This window comes from Rhineura floridana, chromosome 3 (assembly GCF_030035675.1).
Source record: "Rhineura floridana isolate rRhiFlo1 chromosome 3, rRhiFlo1.hap2, whole genome shotgun sequence".
NCBI classification, from domain to species: domain Eukaryota; kingdom Metazoa; phylum Chordata; class Lepidosauria; order Squamata; family Rhineuridae; genus Rhineura; species Rhineura floridana.
Genome location: NC_084482.1, coordinates 222454941 through 222473791, shown reverse-complemented (window position 1 = coordinate 222473791; position 18851 = coordinate 222454941). Strand labels below are relative to the sequence as shown.

The 18851-nt window shown below is 43.4% G+C and overlaps 1 protein-coding gene across 1 annotated transcript; it reads left to right on the top strand.

Moving 5' to 3' along the window:
• The first annotated feature begins 695 nt into the window (after positions 1-695).
• Positions 696-3864, top strand: LOC133379035 (vomeronasal type-2 receptor 26-like). The gene is made up of 3 exons (XM_061613643.1): positions 696-881; positions 1588-1714; positions 2954-3864. Exons 1-3 carry the CDS (start codon positions 696-698, stop codon positions 3862-3864), a joined length of 1224 nt encoding a protein of 407 aa, XP_061469627.1.
• The last annotated feature ends 14987 nt before the right edge of the window (positions 3865-18851 follow it).

The window sequence follows — 18851 nt, the reverse complement described above, 5'->3', positions numbered from 1 at the left end:
CATTTGGAGTAAGACATTTGGGCAGTAGAGATGGCATTGCACGGGCTCTCTCTAAGCCTTTGTGTCTCCTGATAAAGGTCTGACTTTGGGACCTACCTAGCTGCACTGTGGAATCTTTATTCCTCCTCCATGCTTATTGGAGCTTACCTTTAGGTAGACATGGTTAGGATCGCAGTGCACATGACTTATAACTGATAATTTGCTGCCCTTTCAAAATGCTAAAATTCTACTGTGTGAAGTGACCGCTCGGGCTTTGTACCTGAGAGAAAGGCTAGGAGAAGTTCTGAGGCTGTTCATGGACTGCCTTTGAGTCGATTCTGACATATGGCAACCCTATGAATAGGGTTTTCATGGTAAGCAGTATTCAGGGGTGGTTTACCATTGCCTTCCTCTGAGGCTGAGAAGCAGCGACTGGCCCAAGGTTACCCAGTGAGCTTCATGGCTGTGTGGGGATTCGAACCCTGGTCTCCCAGGTCACTATGCCACACTGGCTCTCATATGTTCTCATATGGCTGTTCATATGTCTTCCCAAATAGCTTAAGCAGACAGAGGGCATTCAGGAATGAAATAAGCCCTTTGCAAACATTTTCCTGAGTCTGCAACTAGCCCCAAATCTCATATTTTAAATGCTGTTCTTTTCTCTTCTCTTCTAGCTCCATCCTTTCCTGGGAAGCTCCCAGTTTTACAATTCTTCCATGGATGGAGTGTATTTGAATGAGAATGGGGAATTGGCAGCCAGCTTGGATGTTGTGAACTGGGTGGTGTTTCCCAATAAAACCATCCTTAGGGTGAAGTTTGGGAGTATCAAAGGACAAGGATCCCCAGGCCTACAGCTCACCATCGACCAGGAGGCCATTGTGTGGCCCAAATGGCTCAACCAGGTGTGTGCGTGGGTCGGTGGGGGAATCATCTCTTTCATTTCATTGTTTACATAAGAATTTCTACATTTGAGGTGCCACAACAAAGGAAGCCAGTCCCGCATTGTCATATAGCATGCTGTGCTTCAGGCATCGCCTGGACCTCAAATGATGACGCAGTTCTTTCCATTTCAGAAAAGGGCAAGAAAAACATGGCATGGAAAAAGTGGCTAGAGAAAGGTTTCCCTCCCTCTCTCATCACACTAGAACACTTGAGCATCTAGATACTAGAACTTGTGGGCATCCAGTGAGGCTGAATGTTGGGAGATTCAGGACAGATGAAAGAAAGTACTTCTTCACACAGAGCATACTTAAACTATGGAATTTGCTCCCACAGAGGAAGTGCTTATCATCACATTGGAAGGCTTTATAAGAATAGACAAATTCAGGGAGGAAAAAGCTATCAGTGGCTACTAGCCATGATGCCTATGCTTTGCATTCATAATACCAGTTACTGGAAACTGCAGGAGGGGAGAGTGATCTTTGCACTCAGGTCCTGCTTCTGGGCTACTGGTTGGCTACTGTGAGAACAGGTTACTGGGCTAGATAGGCCATTGGCCTCATCCAGCAGGCTCTTCTTATGTTCTTAAGTTAAATCTGGGACTAGAGGTACCCATAGATTAATTAGCTAAAATATATTTCACTTATTTCTCCTTGTCTGTATGCTTAGACCCTGCCTCCTTCCAGGTGCGTGGAAAGCTGCCAGCCCGGATTCGTCAAGGTGGTTCAGGAAGGAGAGCCACTTTGCTGCTATGACTGTGTTCCCTGTGCGGAAGGGACCATCTCCACTCAGGAAGGTGGGTGTCTCCAGCAGAAATGGTCACCCTTGGGAAAGAGGGGAAAGGTTCATTCAGATATGCAGGGCTTTTTAAAAGGAATATTTAGAACTACTCAAAGGTATGTGATTATCATTCACATGCAAAGTGCATCCCACTTCAACACCCCTGTGCATTCCCCTTTTGTGCACATATATATATTTTTTTGCTTAGTCACATTGCATGACATTCAGAAGCCTGTACAGTGTGGGAGAATGTCCTGCAAAATGGGAATCTGACAGAGCTAATTCACAAAAGCGCTAGTCAAATTTCATGCTAGAGAAATCCTGACCTCCATCATGATTATATTTTCAGGCAGAAATTTCTCCTTTAGATTTGTCCAAATAAGCAGTTGCGGCCTATAACATTTTCACTTTTATAAATTTGTTACCAAATTCTTCCAAGCTACACAGGAAGTGGATTGGACTGTGAAAGACCAACCCAAATTGTGTTTGCATTTTGACAAATTTGTAGGGCAGTACAGTATCTCATAGAGGAGGTCAGGTCTCCTGCTCCCCTGGTGCATTCACTATAGCTGCCCAATTTCCCTGCTTTTTAAAGTTTGATAGAAATGTCTGTGGGCTATAGGTACATTCTTAAACAGCAAGGGGTTTTTTGCCTATTAGTGAATTTCTCTGCTTTTCAATCTGGGAGGTAAGAAATGGGATCCTGTGCAAGCTTGCTGAGAATGGATTGATTGTTTGCATGCTTATTGAGTTCAGTGGGATTTACTCCTGTGCAGACATGCTTAGGATAGGTAAAACTGACAGGGGGAGGGAGAGATGGCTGGAGTGGGCAGGGAAAGAGGAAGAAGGGAGGGAAGAAGGAAGGGAGAGGAGAGGGGAAGGAGGGTAAAGCCAGGTCAAGACTTTCCTCTTCTCCCAGGCATTTTAGCATGTGTTTCAAATTGTTTTTATATTGTTTTAAATTTTAAAATTGTGTTTTAAATTGTTTTTAAAATATGTGTTTTAAATTGTATATTTGTTTTAATGTTTTTGATTGCTGTAAACAGCCAAGACAGCTTGGGCTATGGGGCGGTATACAAGTGCAATCAATCAATCAATCAATATATGTTTTCTAAGGTTTTGTTTTGAAATGAGCTTATGGGAAGCATCAGAATGGCATGCGGGGGTATTTTCAATTTAACATTGCAGAATGTGAAAAATCCACGCTGGCTATAGGATACAGCTGCTCTCATGGCTGTATAATTGTTCTTTGCAGATGCAGAGCATTGTACAAAATGCCCCAAAGATCAATATCCAAACAAGGCAAAAGATCAATGTGTCCCCAAGAAAATCACCTTCCTGGCTTATGAAGAACATTTGGGGATCCTCCTAGCTTCCTTGGCCATATTCTTGTCTTTGATAACTGGCTTTGTGTTAGGAATTTTCATTAAATTCCTCAAAACTCCAATTGTCAAAGCCAACAACCAGGACCTCTCCTACATCCTCCTCATCTCCCTCCTGCTTTCCTTTTTGACCTCCTTCCTCTTCATTGGACAGCCAAGGAAATTGACCTGCCTTCTCCGACAAACGGCCTTCAGCATCATCTTCTCAGTTGCTGTCACTTCTGTCTTGGCAAAAACCATCACTGTGGTGCTGGCCTTCCTGGCCACGAAGCCAGGTAACAAGGTGAAGAGGTGGCTGGGGAAGAGTCTGGCCAACTCCATTGTCATTTCCTGTTCCAGTGTCCAAGTTGTCATCTGCACCATCTGGCTGGGGATCTCTCCACCATTCCCAGACTCTGACATACACTCCCAGCCTGGAGAGATTGTTCTACAATGCAACGAAGGGTCCGTTGCCATGTTTTATGTTGCTCTTGGCTACATGGGCTTCCTGGCTGCCATCTGCTTCACAGTGGCTTTCCTGGCCAGGAAGCTGCCTGGGGCCTTCAATGAAGCCAAGCTGATCACTTTCTGCATGCTGGTCTTCTGCAGTGTTTGGGTCTCCTTTGTGCCCACCTACCTGAGCACGAAGGGGAAATACATGGTAGCCGTGCAGGTCTTCTCCATCTTGACCTCCAGTGCTGGGCTTCTGGGCTGCATCTTTATCCCCAAGTGCTACATTATTGTACTGAGGCCTGACCTGAATACAAGGGAGCATCTAACAACAAAAACAAAAATAGAAATCTGATTCTTATGAAACATTTTTTCCCCATTCATCATTTAGCAAGCACAAGGTGAAACATCTTTGGTATTTCAGATTGTGTGAAATTATTCTGCAGGAGACACTGCATTTGTAGCTACTTTCCTGGTTCCTGCCAGGCAGTTTAAGTCTAAAATGAAGCTTGAATGAGTTGTTTCCAAATATGACATCATTTGGGAAAACAGTCTGTGATGCACTGTAGTACATATCAAGTAACTGATGAATAAGAAGGCTAATTGGAGTGGTAAGGCATAAAAAGGGCTGCTCATATGAATAGTTGTTTACCCTGCTCTGCTCACATGTCAGTGTCATGCCCAGTAGGATAGATGGAATATGACAGGAAGCACAAAAAAGCACAATCCCCCCAAAACTATTGAAAGTGAATTCTAATTCCACTTGTAGCTTGCATGTGATATGAGGCCCACAATCATCTGGAAATAACATTTGTCTCCTGGAATTGTGGACATATGATTTGAGTCGGCCAAAAGTGGCTATTTAGGGTTGCAAAATGACTATTCTGGAGTGTCCAAAAAGGCATCAAGTACACCACATGGTGTCCCCTTGGAAAGAAAACAGCAGTAAAATTACAAACTGCTGTCACTGGGGTGAAATATTATTGGCTGCCAATTTATCAGATTTGGAGGGGACATTAGGAAAGAAGAAGATATGTAATAATTGAAATGTTTTGCTTCAAAATAGAACTTCTTTTAAAGTCATATCTGCAACAAATATGACTCAGACTTGGTTTTGTTAGATTGGTTGGATTTAAAACTTCCAAAAAGAGCAGATAAGTAACCAATCCATGTATGCGTACAATTTCCTTGTACCTCCATTTTAAAACTGGAACACAATGCAGACTCTGCAACTTTAGCATCAACCCAGCTCCACAAACCCCCAGCTCCTCCGTTCCTTTCTTTGCTTAAAATCCACTTCCTGAAGAGTTCTGGGGAGCACAATAGCTATGCTCCTCTGTGCTTCTGAATATCAGTTGCTGGAAACTGCAAGAATGGAGTGTATTCTTGAGCTTCCTTGTTGATTTCCCATGGGCATCTGGTTGGCCAAGGTGAAAACAGGATGCTGGACTAGATGAGCCATTGGCCTGATCCAGTAGGCTGTTCTTTGGTTCTTATGAGAGCTCAAAAACGTTAGTTACTTTTTGGTTGTTCTTAATAATTATCTAAAGTATCTACCTAGACATTTCTATTTGGCTGGGGGAATTGATTGCTTTTAGAGCTGTTATCAAGTCTCTATGCACCTCTCATTTGATTAGACCAAATTGATTGATCTGTTTTCACTAATCACTGGTTAGTCTCATCTCAAGCACTGCATCCAGTTCTGGACACCACAATTTAAGAAGGATGCAGACAAACTGGAATGGGTTCAGAGGAGGGCAACAAGGATGATCAGGAGACTGGAAACCAAGCCCTATGAGGAGAGACTGAAAGAATGAGGCTTGTTTAGCCCTGAGAAGTTAAGACTGAGGGGAGATATGATAGCACTCTTCAAGTACTTGAAAGGTTGCCACACAGAGGCCAGGATCTCTTCTCGATTGTCCCAGAGTGCAGGACATGAAATAATGGGTTCAAGTTACAGGAAGCTAGATTTCGGCCGAACATCAGGAAAAAAAACCCTATCTGTGAAAGCAGTACAACAATGGAACCAATGACCTTGGGGGTGGTGAGCTCTCCATCACTGGAGACTTTCAAGAGTCACCTGAACAGCCACTGTTGGGGATGTTTTAAACTGCATTCCTGCACTGAGCAGGCGGTTGGATTCAATGGCTTTATAGGCCCCTTCCTACTCTACAATTCTATGATTCTATAATCAATATTAAAAATGTACTCACCTATGCTGATTAATTATTTCTGTTTTATTAAAAACATACTCATTAATTATCTTGACTTGGCTGTATATGTCATTCATCCTCCCAGTTTGTCTTTAACCTGTAGAAACAAAGGTAAACAACTTGGGTTCAAAATCCAGAGACAAGGACTTAAATGATGTCTGAATACTTGGTGCATTTAGTGGCAGTGTTCTGCCTTAAAGTGGAAATTATCTGAGGGTCCTCGCTTTGTCACTGTTCTTGTGGCAGAGAATAGTGTTTAGTTCTGATTCAGCATCCAAAACATGGCAAAGAATAGTAAGAAAAGTGAACAACATATTCCAGCCAGTATTTCTTCTTGATCTCTGGAAATCTGTGATACAGTGTCATTCTCAGTATATCCACTCATTTTATTTGTATGCACAAGTGTCAATGGAAAAAGAGGTGAAAGCACCACTATCTCTCCCCCCCCCCAGAGCTGCATAATCCATTATAGATCTTCTTTACCTTTATAATAATTTCACCAGGGCCTCCAGGATTTTTCAGCCATCATTTACCATTTTCTATCATTTCTAAACTGCCATAAACCAAGTTGAGTGAGCATTGGTCTTAATCCATACTGCTGATGAAACTGGCCACTGGGTGTTACCATGGAGATGGATGAATAAAATGCATCGTTATGATGTCACCAGCAGGATAAGCTCTAAGTTGCAGCAATGTGTAGAACAGTTAACAGTCAGTCCCAGCTTTTCAAGATGGATCTTCATGGCAGGTAATGCAAAGGTAAAATTTGGGCCTAGTTTAACTTTTATCATGGGGGAAAGTTTGTGGAACCATTTGCAGAGGACCTTCACATGGTTCTTCCCTGTATATTTTGTCAGGGAAACCGCAGCCATTTCTACATTTAGGTGCTCTTCAAATCTAATGTTCTGTTTAATTTAATTTTTAATTGCTAAGCTTAGATGACAAAAAGAGGAGGAGGTGCACATGATATTGTGTAGGACCCAAGGCATGCTAAAATCAGAACTTAAAAGGAAACAAGTTACTCTAAAGGGTAAAATGGACATGCTGGAATGTATTGAGGCGATATGTATTCCTTCCTACACAAAAGCCATTGCAGCCATCAAGTTAAGAGGTAAAGAAAATATGAAATTATCCCTGTAGGGAAGGAGACACCAGAAAAAAAGGCAGTGATGAATTACATTTTCTATTGGTGAATGGTCTTTCTACACCAATGCCAATAGCAGACATTATGAATCACAGAATCTTAGTTAAAACAAGTTACAATAGATGAAGGACTGACTTAAACTGTAAGTCATATTACGGAGCCAACATTACAGAGACAAAGCTGAACTAGAAGAACAACTGGCCCATCTTGGTATAAGGGTCACGAAGGCAGGATTCACGTAAGTGGCAGGGAATTGTCACCCATTCAAATGGGGTAGATCCAGGAATGCCACTCTGAGCACTGAGGGAGGAAGAATGGGATTCAAATGTTATAGATCCCTAATTAAAGATGGAAGAGCAGATTCACAATAGTAACTGGTTTCAACTGGCCCGAAAAACCATCAATAAGGTGAGACAGCAGAACAATGGTGATATTGATAAGATGGACAGAATAAGAAGTAGAATTACCTAATGCTTTCTGATTGGTTTGGAAAGATTGCAGGGATGAGGAACTGTGATGTTATGTGGGAAGGAACTTATGGGATTGGTAAACTAATGTCACGTGTATTCAGTACTGTATAAAAGATCTGTACAGACTGGACCTCAGTGTAGTCCTCTCCAGACTCTCTGGGAGGCTGACCCTGCATATGCTTGTAAAGAATAAAAACCTACTTTTTTGCTTCAAGCCTGTGTCTTCAAATTTCTTCAAAGATCCCCAGTAAAAGATCCCAAAGGGGAAAATTCTCCTTCATCGGTAGCATACCCCAGAGGCTCTAAAATGTGGCACAAAGCAAGATTTTAAAAATTGCTGTTTTAATCTGCGAACATTACCTGGAGGAGGTCAGAGCTGGGAAAATAGGCAGCCATCTTGCAGCCCCATTGGCCATGCCTCCTCCTCAGACCTACTTCTGAGTTAGGGTTGCCAGATCTCTGATTTTCTGCTGGAGTCTCTGGCAAAAGGGGGCCCTCTCCGGCCTCTGGCCATAGTTTGTTTGAAGACATTGATCTCCAGCTTTTGAACGTCCCCGTCAGCCACGCATGCATGATTGACACACGCATGCGTGAAGGCTGTGGCTGGCCGCCTTCCCACCCTTTCTCATTGAGGCAGGGACTGGAGAGACAGGAGGAGTACTTGAGCCGCCGCCCCTACAGGCCCCCCCTGAGCAGCAGCCCCTGCCCACTCCCGCCATCCACAGAAGTACAGGTGAGGGTGGTGAGTGGAGGCCGTAGCCACGTGGCCGAGCGAGGGCAGCCTCCTGGCCTGCATCTCCTGGGCCATGTCTGCCATGACGTGGGTGCCTTCATCGAGTCGCCGCCCCTGTGGGGCCGCCCCCCAGGACCAGGGCCGGGCATCCGCGTCACTCCTCATGCTGTGGGCGCCGATGGGCGGAAGCGGCCACGATGGGGCTGAGCAGTCTCTGCCTGGGGTCTCCATCGTGGCCGCTGAGCACCTCATTGTTTCCACAGGAGGGGAATCGGCTCCGTCACGCAGAGAGAGCGAGAGCGAGAGCGCGAGCACGAGAGCGAGAGCGAGAGAGAGCAAGAGAGAGAGAGCGAGCGAGCGCGAGAGAGAGAGAGAGCGAGTGCGAGAGAGAGAGAGAGTGAGCGCGCGAGAAAGAGAGCGCGCGCGAGAGAGAGAGAGCGAGCGAGCGCGAGAGAGAGAGAGCGAGCACGAGAGAGAGAGAGAGCGAGAGAGAGAGAGAGAGTGAGAGAGCGCGAGCGCGAGAGAGAGCGCGAGCGCGCGCGAGAGAGAGAGAGCGAGAGAGAGAGAGAGAGCGAGAGAGAGAGAGAGAGAGAGAGAGAGAGAGAGAGAGAGAGCGCGAGCGCGAGAGCGAGAGCGAGCGCACGAGAGAGAGAGAGAGCGATCGCGATCGCGAGAGAGAGCGCGAGAGCGAGCACGAGAGAGAGAGAGAGAGAGAGAGCGACAGAGAGAGAGAGAGAGAGAGAGAGAGAGAGAGTGAAAGTTAACCATACAGTGAAATTTTAATGAGTGCCCAGGTGATTATTCATGGAGGGACTCTCCAGGACTCCATCCAGTTACTTTTTTGGCAGACACACCCCTCCTGGGGTTTCCCCCTCTCTACAGCACCTGCAGAGCTGGCTCGCAAGATGGTGATGCACAGGCTGGCCATTAACTAATTTTTAAATTATTATTTTTAATTAATGTATAATTCTTCTCTTGGCTCTGTTATGACACATGCTCTTCAGAACCTGAGTGTGAACTTGCCACCCACATGTCCCATGAAACACACCTCCTTGAGAGGAGGGGGATCTTTCGCTAGGGATAAAACAAGCGCTTTGCCCTGAAATGGTGACTAAATGGTGTATGTATATGTAACCCAAGAATTGCAGGTCCAAACCAAAATAAAGCAAAGCTTGATTTTATTGAGAGAAATATCCTAACCCATTCATAACTTTAAACTAAACAGATCAAAGAACCCTATTACTATAAGGAGCGACAGGTAGGAGTGATTACCTCTCCTAGGCCCGGAGTGGGCAATTGCATACAGCTGAAGTGATGTGTATGAGCTCTGAACCAAAGTCAGGAAGGAATCTGGCTGCTTCAAGGATAGGGCCGAGGCTCAGACTCTCTCCCTGGTTCCATTCCTACAATCCTGCCTTGAGAGCGATGTTAAATGTACCTTGGAGCTCCGATTGCCCTTTGCCCCCCTTCTCCTTTTTTTTTTTTTTGAGATTCAAGCCTTGGTTTTAAAAAGACTTGTTCTCTCTCTTCCCCCCACTGCCAAGTAGGGGTCTGGGAATGATGTGATTTTGTGTGAGTGTGCATATTTCTCTCTGACCCTGAGGTTCTTCTTTTGGCCGGGAGGGAACTCTGCCAAGAAGATAACATGTATTCAATAGCTTTTAGTTAATTTTGTGTCTCAACAGCTGCCCTTGTCCTTTGCACAATGCCTCAGAAACGCATATCCAGCCATAAAAAGGCAGCCAGATCATCTGATCTGAAATTTATTTTATTTATTTATTTAATTTAATTTATATTAATTACCTTTTCTTTCTGGCAGCTAGTTAAGATCATTATCAGGACTTACGTAAGCTAGCTAACTAGACATCCGGAGAGTCCCTATAAGGCAATGCATTCCGACCTCTTCATTGTTGACATGATTGTCCTGGGTGACTTCAATGTCCATGCTGAGGCTGTCTCTAATGTTCTGGCTTGGACCTCCATGGCATCCATGACAGCCATGGGGCTGTCTCAAATTTGCACTGATCCTTCAAATAGGGCAGGGCACCCCCTCAAGTTGTTGTTTTTTTTGCTTCAGATGGAGGAAGGGGTGTTCTGGAGATAGGAGGATGGATGTCACCCCATTGTTGTGGTCAGACCACATCCTGGTGAAGTTTAGACTTACAGCTCCAATCCTATCCTGCAGGGGTGGTGGACAGATTAAGATGGTCCACCCCTGGAAACTAATGAAATCCACTGGATTCCTGAAAGCACTGGGGGAGTTCCCAGTAGATAGAGCAGATGACCCTGTTGAAACCCTTGTCACATTGTGGAACATATGCATCAGGCTCTTTACATGGTTGCCCCTGAGCACCCTCTCCGGCATTGTGGAGCCCAGTTTACACCTTGGTACACCAGTGAGCTGAGAGCAATGAAACAGGCTGGATGACGGCTAGAGCACAAGTAGCTAAAGATGTGCTGTGGGGCTGATCAGGCATCAGTAAACATAATAACTGTGCCTACTGTGTAGGGTTGAGGGCAGTGAAGAAGGCCCACTTCTCTGCCTCCATCGCATCCTTGTAGCCATCTAGTGGAGCTTTTCAGTATTGTTAGGAGTCTGTTGACATCACCTCCCAGGGTTGTTTGCATTTTAGCTCAACTTCATTCATTTTCTCTTGTTGCTCCATATTCCTGGAATTGTCTCCTGGAGCACTTGTGGACTGCTCCTTCAATTTCAGTTTTTAAGTCTTATTTTTTTAAAATTGCTTGTCCCCAAAGCTTGGAATTTCAGCTGAGATTTTTTATTTTCTATAATTTGGATACATAGAGTAGATGTATTTGAAGTCCTTGCTTTGTCCTTTATTTTTTCCCCTCCCTTCTTTTCTTGTGCTCATTTTATTTTATTTTGGTTTTATGTATCTTTTGGCAGAGACTTGTATTGTTTTATTTTATGTACAGCGCCATGTGCATCTGGTGGTGCTATATAAAAAAAATGTGCATTTATGATTATTTCTGCCCATGGCAGTATCAGGGTAGCTAGACATGACCCTGCTTCCAATATTGTATGCACTTGCAAAGGTTTTGGGTGGACATTCTTAATATGCATGTATTTGGGACTCTCATCTGCACATGAAACCATCATGATCTCAACCCCTAAAAATCAACTGATTGCCGGTGCTTGTGAAACACTGTGGACCAGACTTTTCAAGAACCACCAAGCTGCTTGTTGGTGTTGCCTGCAAACCAACCAGCTGTGTCTGTCTGACCTACACATGACATCAGGAAAACTTGATCCTGACTCTTCTGAATGTGTTTTTTCATCAAGGTTAGACATGTTTAGTTACTCCCTGTGTTATCCACCTTGGAGTTTAGAGCCACATATGGGAGTTTTTGCAAACATGTTTTTCTCCAGTCCTTTACCTGCACATGGAGTTAGAGATTCTTCTTCCCCTTATAATTATCAAAATCATAGTTTTTTAATCCTCTCATCAAAGCTCCAAGGATTTGTCCACAGATTGCTGTTGAGTCCACTAAAATAAACATCAGAATTGAAAGCAACATGGGGTGACGTCTTTCATCCAAGACAGAAAGGAATGAAGTATAACAGTCTCCTGTGCCATTAAGACGATGGGCTGAGATTTAGGGCAGTTGAAGAGGGCTATCCAGGTGTGAGGATGACTTCGATCCCCTTCAGATGTGAAGTCTTCACTGGGCTACATTATCATTAGGAACACCTTGAAAAAAGAGTTTGGCTTCATCCAATAATTCTTCAAATTAGTTGAGGGTTAGGAGTCAGAAGAGAGGAGTTTGTTGCAGGCAGACACAGGATGGTGCTGCTGTTGCTGTTGCTACAAGTGCCTTATGCAGACTGTGGGATGCTGAAGGCGAAATGCCCCTCGATTTTGGAGAGGGATCAGATAGACACATTAAATTATTACAGGCCAGGAGACCACTTGATTGGTGGGGTAACCTCTGGTTCATTTAATTTTTTTCATCTACATGTCTTCAACAAGCATCCCTTTACCAGCTTTAACAGGTAAGTCATTTTATGGGGATAGAGTCACTGCTGCTCTGCTTACTATGTATCATCATCATCATCATCCCCAATGACCCCCCTCTCTCCTGCTTCTAATAAATCCCTGCCCTGTTTTGACTTTGGGGGAGCCTTTGGGGATTCATCAGTGCTAAGACACCTGCATTTTCAGATACTCTTTTTTCAACTGTAACTAACAGTAACATAGGACAAGAGGGCCTTTCTGCTTCAAATTTAATGTAGAGAAAAGGTCAGAGCTTGGAAAAGTTACTTTTTTAAACTACAATTCCCATCAGCCCCAGCAGCATGGCCACTGGATTGGGCTGATGGGAGTTGTAGTTCAAAAAAGTAACTTTTCCAAGCTCTAACAGAGACAGGTGTGTTGCTTTATTAGTTTTGCTAGTGCAAAAGCCCAGAACACCCTCCAGCCACCCCTTTTGCCCCAATCAATCTCCACTTTTTTCGCTGTCCAACTTTCACATCCATACATAGAGATCAGGAATACCATGGTCTGAATCATCCTAACTTCAGTCTTCAGTGATACATCTTTGCATCTGAGGACCTTTTCCAGTTCTCTCATAGCTGCCCTCTCCAGTCCTAGCCTTCTTCTGATTTCTTGACTATTGTCTCCATTTTGGTTAAAGACTGTGTCAAGGTATTGATAATCTTTGCAAGTTCAATGTCCTTGTTATCAACTTTAAAGTTACATAAATCTTCTGTTGTCATAACTTTAGTCTTCTTGACATTCAGCTGTAGTCATCTTGGTCCAATCCCCCTTTTTGTGTGATATGTTCTGCATACAGATTAAACAAATAGGGTGATAAAATACACCCGTCTCACACCCTTTCTGATTGGGAACCAATCCGTTTCTCCATATTCTGTCCTTACATTAACCTCTTATCCAGAGTATAGGTTGCACATCAGGACAATCAGATGCTGTGGCACCCCCATTTCTTTTAAAGCATCCCATAGTTTTTCATGATCTACACAGTCAAAGGCTTTGCTGTAATCTATAAAGTATAGGGTGATTTCCTTCTGAAATTCCTTGGTCCCATTATCCGCATGTTTGCTATATGATGTCTGGTGCCTCTTCCCTTTCTAAATCCAGCTTGGACATCTGGCATTTCTTGCTCCATATATGGTAACAGCCTGTGTTGTAGAATCTTGAGTATTATTTTACTTGCATGGGATATTAAGGCAATAGTTCGATAATTACTGCATTCCCTGGGATCCCCTTTCTTTGAAATTGGGATGACTATTCAATGCTTTCAATCTGTTGGCCATTGTTTTCTTTTACATATTTGTTGACCATATATCAGTCACAAACACCCTGGAGTTAGCTCTTTCCAAAGAAACAAAACCTGAATATACCCCTGGAATTCTTACCTTAAAGAACAATGCATATGCTAATAATTATAGAAGTGTAGTAAAATTAAATTACTCTCAGTCTCATGTAATTTAGTTACTTATATTTAATCCAGATATTCAAGGATGCAAAGCTTTGATGAATCCTGTTTTGCTATCAACAGATTTTAAATCACATGAACTCCAGGGCATGTTAAGAGCACAAGACTCTATGAGGAATCAAGTCACCCCAACTCTGCCCTGTTTCTCATTCCCGCAACAGAGACAGAAAGAGAGAGATGGTTTCTTCACTTACTGCCTTTCTAATTTAGAACCAGAGTGCTCCCTTTTAAAGTACCTGTAGTCATCCCACTTCTAAATAACTCACATAGATAGCAGTAAATGTTCCCCGTAATTTAATTAACCCTTTGAATATTTTGTCTGCTATTGTTCTTTGAAGGGCTGTGCATGCCTAATTCCATTACTAGAATGATCCTCTGCCTTAGTTGTGTTTTCAAAAGGGTAATGGCTTTTTATTTTTGAAAAAGGTTATTGTGACCCCCACCTCACAGATGTCATTAAGTGAGAATTAACTGTTGAACTTGTGGATTTGGCTTTGGATCAGTATTGGCATAACTTCTAGAAATTAAATCCAGAGCTTTACATTGTCTATAAAACCATGTCAAAAATCAAATGTTTTATTTCATATATTCAATGAATGCAGGATGATGATGCAATATGCACATTTTTACAGGAAAACGGAAACAAAATACTGGATGACCATCTCATTCTTGTTTGCCATTCAGGATATCAACAAGAATCCCAGGCTATTACCTAATATCACATTGGGATATAACATCCATGAGAACTTTTGTAATGAAAGGGTGACGTACAATACTTTGTTAGACCTGTTATCTACTGGGGAGGCAAATGTTCCAAACTACAAGTGTGGAAGACAGAATCATTTACTGGCTGTTCTTGAAGGGTCTGAATCCCAAAACTCCATCCAGATTTCACGTTTGTTGGGCATCTATAAAATCCCTCAGGTAGGACTGGAGAGGGAGTGGGGCATTTGCTGGCTGAGCCTATTGCCACTTTGCAATCTCTCCAGAGAATTCAGAAAGTGAATGGGGTGGATGCTGAGTGAGACTGGAGACATAATAATGTTTGAAAGAATATTGCAACTAATTTCATAGAAGTTTCACTGCTCCTGGTGAACAGAGAGACAACAACAAATTATTATTATTATTATTATTATTATTGCATCATCAGATGCACATGGCATTGTTTGTTGTTGTTGTTATGTGCCTTCAAGTCGACCATGACTTATGGCTACCCTATGAATCAGCAACCTTGAAGAGCATCTGTCGTGAACCACCCTGTTCAGGTCTTGTAAGTTCAGGTCCGTGGCTTCCTTTATAGAATCAATCCATCTCTTGTTTGGCCTTCCTCTTTTTCTACTCCCTTCTATTTTTCCCAGCACCTCACATTCCATGTTCCTATTGTGTGCATCGTGCGACTCCGGACTCTCCTTTTGCATCTGTGCGCATCAACCTCTGGGCTTCCTTTTGGCTTTGACCCAGCTTTATCATTAGTCACAGCGCTACTCATACTTGTCCTTTGTTCTTCCCCAGTAGCTCGGTGAGTGCCTTCTGACCTGGGGGTCTCATCTTCCAGCACTATCTCATGTGGCATTTTGGATATTCTGTTCATAGGGTTTTCATGGTAAGAGGTATTCAGAGGTGGTTTACCATTGCCTTCCTCTGAGTTTGGATGCATCTTAGACTGGTGTCTCAGCTTTGACCATTCCGCCTTGGGTGCCCCTGCTAGGAGTCTAGCCTCTTGGTCTAGACTCCTGCTGGCATTGCTCTCAGCTTCTTCAACACTCTCAAACCCCCTCACCATGTTAAGGTGTGCATCCTAGAGGGGGACATGGCTTTGCACATAAAATAAAATAATAAAACAAGTCCCTCCCTAAAAAGGCATACATTCTCATAACATAAAATGAGGACAACGTAAGAGAGGGGTACAAATAAAAGAGAAAATCAGGACTTCAAACACACATACTTGAGGTGTCCAAATTATGAAAAGTAAAAAAAACCTGAGATGAAATTCCAAAAGCTTTGCAATAGGAGAAGGTATATAAATAAGACTTCAAAACTGAAATTGAGGGTGCAGTCTGCAAATGCTCCAGGAGACAATTCCAGGAATACAGAGCAGTGAGAGAAAATGGCCAAAGTTGAGCTAAAGAGCAAACAACCCTTGGATGAGTGAGAAGCAGAGAGTTTGAGCAGTGGAGATTCCAAGCAGGGCTAGAATGAGAAAAGAGAGATAAGGAGGAGCCAAATTGCGTAAAGCTTCAAAGTTAATTTAAGAAGCTTGTACTGAATCCTGTAATAAATAGAGAGCGAATGAAAGGACTTCAAAATTGGGGTAACATGGTCAAAATGACAGGCCAAATAAATGACCTTGCCAGCAGAGTATTGAATGGAAACCAAGGGACTAGTTCGAGTTTGTGGAAGACCAGTCAGAAGAAGATTGCAATAGTCAAGGCGAGGAATAACTCAAGCATGAACAAAGGTCTTCACAGAGGAGACAAACAAAAAAGGTTTGATTCTAGCAATATTATAGAGGAAAAAATGTCAGGAATTTGCTACAGCCTTAATGTGGGAGCAAAAGAAAGAGAAGAGCTAAATGTGAAACCAAGGCTACGTGCTTCCTCCATGGGAAGGACCACAATGAGAACCGTGGTGTAAAATGTAGGATGCAAAGAGGGCTACAGCAGAGAGATGAACAATTCTGCCTTTGCCTTTGTCGAGACCCAGGGGGGCCTGGAGCAAGAGGTGGGGGAGCCTCAGGACCCCTTCCCAATGCAGAGTGACTCCAAGGGGGAGTGCACACCCCCAGCTCCACAGATGGGAGAGATGTCAGATGGGGAGGATGCTCCTGAAGATCTGGGGGAGGGAGACATGCCCAACCACTCTCCAATTCCCACAGGAATGTTGCCCGCTCACACGGAGACCCCTCCTTTATTGAGCGTCTCAGGAGAGCTGTTGGAGCAAGATCATGTGCACGTGGCAACTCCACCCCCCAGGAGTCCTTGACTGGCCCTTCAAATGCCTCCCTGCCAGAAATGTCTCCTCCCCCTTCAATGGAGCCGGCACCTGAGGAGTCTAGACTGTCCGATGAACAGACGTGTGCGCGCCCTCTGTCATCCCATGTGCGACGCCAAGAAAAGAGGCTTGGTCAGAAGGAAGTACCGTGCAGGAGTCAGAGGTTGCCTTACATGCTGCAGAGTAAGCCTGAGTAGTTAGTTAGGGACTACAGTGACTAGTTAGGGACTAGCTAGAGACCTCTATGAGATGCCTTGCCTTTGATGTTACTTTAATAAAACAAGAATTGATTCCAATCTTGCCTCCGTTTCATGATTCATACTATGGGCAGGACAGGTACTGATGAGGCATCCAGGGTGAAATGTCTGAAATACATGTCATAATACAATATTGGGCATCAACAGATAGTTCTGAGGTTGAAAAATATATAACTTTGTGTCATCAGCATACAAATGATATTGAAGGGCATGAGATCAAATAAGGTTGCCCAAGGGTAGCACCTGAAGGGAAAATAACAAGGGTCCTACAACTGAGCCCTCTTGTACCCCAACCGAATGAGGAAAAGAGGATGACAACACATTCAATAACGGCCTGACAAATAGGAAACAAACCAACTAAGAACAGAATCACAAAAGTCCAGATCACAAAGAGAGTCCAACAAGAGATCATGATCAATGGTGTCAAAGGCACAGAGAAACCGAGTAACGTAAGAACTGAACAGAGACCTTTAGACTTGGCAGGAAGGATGTCATTACTGAGAGAGAGGTCTCTGAGTGGAGTGCAAGGGCTGAAATCAGGATTGAAAGGGATCTAGGGCAGAGGTACAAGAAAGAAAGTCAAGGCAATGTGAACAACAGCACATTCCAGGACTTTTGAAACAAAAGACAACAACGAAACAGAAGGGTAATTTGAGAGAGAAGAAGAATCAAGTGAAGACTTTTTGAGAATGGGAGAAACAATAGCATGTTTAAATGCAGAAGGAAACAGGCAAGAAGAAAGAGAAAGATTAAAAATGTAAAGAAGAGAAGGAAGGATAGCAGGAGCAATTCAAAGACAAGAAGGAAATGGATCAAGAGAACAAGCAGAGGGATTTGAAGACAATAGCAACCTGGAAAGTCCATCCAATGAAACTGTAGAAAAAGTAGAGAAGTTATAAGAAGAAACAGATATTTGAATGGCCGGTAACAGAAGAGAGTCAGCTGCAGTGAGATCAGAACAACCAGTTTAAAAGTTTGCATTAAAGAAAGCAGCCAAATTATTAGCGGAGAGAGAAGGGGAAGAGGTGGCAGGCCAGGCTTTAAAAGAGAAATAAAAATAGAAAGAAGCACTGAGGGTGCCTTGTGTTAGCTCGAATTTATACTATACAGTAGTGCTGTTTGGCTAGAGAAATAGCACAGGAAGAAGAAAAAAAGAAAAATGTGTAATGAACATAGTCTGCCCACTCCCTGGTGCTCCTCCAAAAGTGTCCACCGGCCAGGGACAAGAACAAATATAGAAAACAGGAGTGAGCCAGGGCTGGGGTTGATGATGGAGCAAAATTGTCCAGAATTGAAGACAGAATAAAGTTAAATGAAGAGAAGCAAATCGGGAAGCAAAAACAGATGGACTCAAGCTGAAGTCTAGCAGCAAATAAACCATTGTCTCCACGCAGTGCAATCCGTCCTGAGCACTGCCAGTCTCTTGGCAGATGGAATAAAAATGTTTTCAACTCAGCCTTGAAGTTAATAAACTGTCTGTGCTATCAGCCCAGCGTCTAAGTAGAGAAGGATAGGTGAAAAGATCAACCAAGGAAGCAAAAAACCATCAGAAAGACGCAGCTGAAGTCAAACAACTCAAATGGGAATTTCAAAACAAGAAAAAGGTGCCTTCCACGCAGACGTTTATTGTGAACTGGGTGTTGCTCCTGCAGGCAGGTTTTGTGTAGCATCAACACAATGCCATCCCCATCAAAATGAAGAAGACCTGAGACATCAGGATGTTGAATGAAATTAAATGGGAGAGAAAATTTCAGAAAATTGAGACTTTTCAGAAGAACTGGATACCATTTTTGTATTGGAATCAAAGAATCCTGATGACATTGTTACTATTCATATACGAAATGTGACGTGGTTTGTTTTGGTGTTGCAAATAGAATCAAGTAAATAAAAAACACTCCAACCAACAAATAGATATTGGCAGCAATTATATTTCCAATTTTTTTGACACAAGGGGTCAACCATCATCATCAAGGTGTCCACTGTGACCCCAAAGGTTTTGCTCCTGGTCAGTCACCTCACCACCAATTTATGCCCCATGAGTATATACGGGGACTGA

Excerpts from the sequence above, each read along its gene's own strand:
- LOC133379035 (XM_061613643.1), top strand. The coding sequence starts at position 696 with ATGGATGGAGTGTATTTGAATGAGAATGGGGAATTGGCAGCCAGCTTG. Across the intron at positions 882-1,587 it reads GGCCCAAATGGCTCAACCAG|ACCCTGCCTCCTTCCAGGTG; the intron begins GTGTGTGCGTGG and ends CTGTATGCTTAG. Across the intron at positions 1,715-2,953 it reads GACCATCTCCACTCAGGAAG|ATGCAGAGCATTGTACAAAA; the intron begins GTGGGTGTCTCC and ends TGTTCTTTGCAG.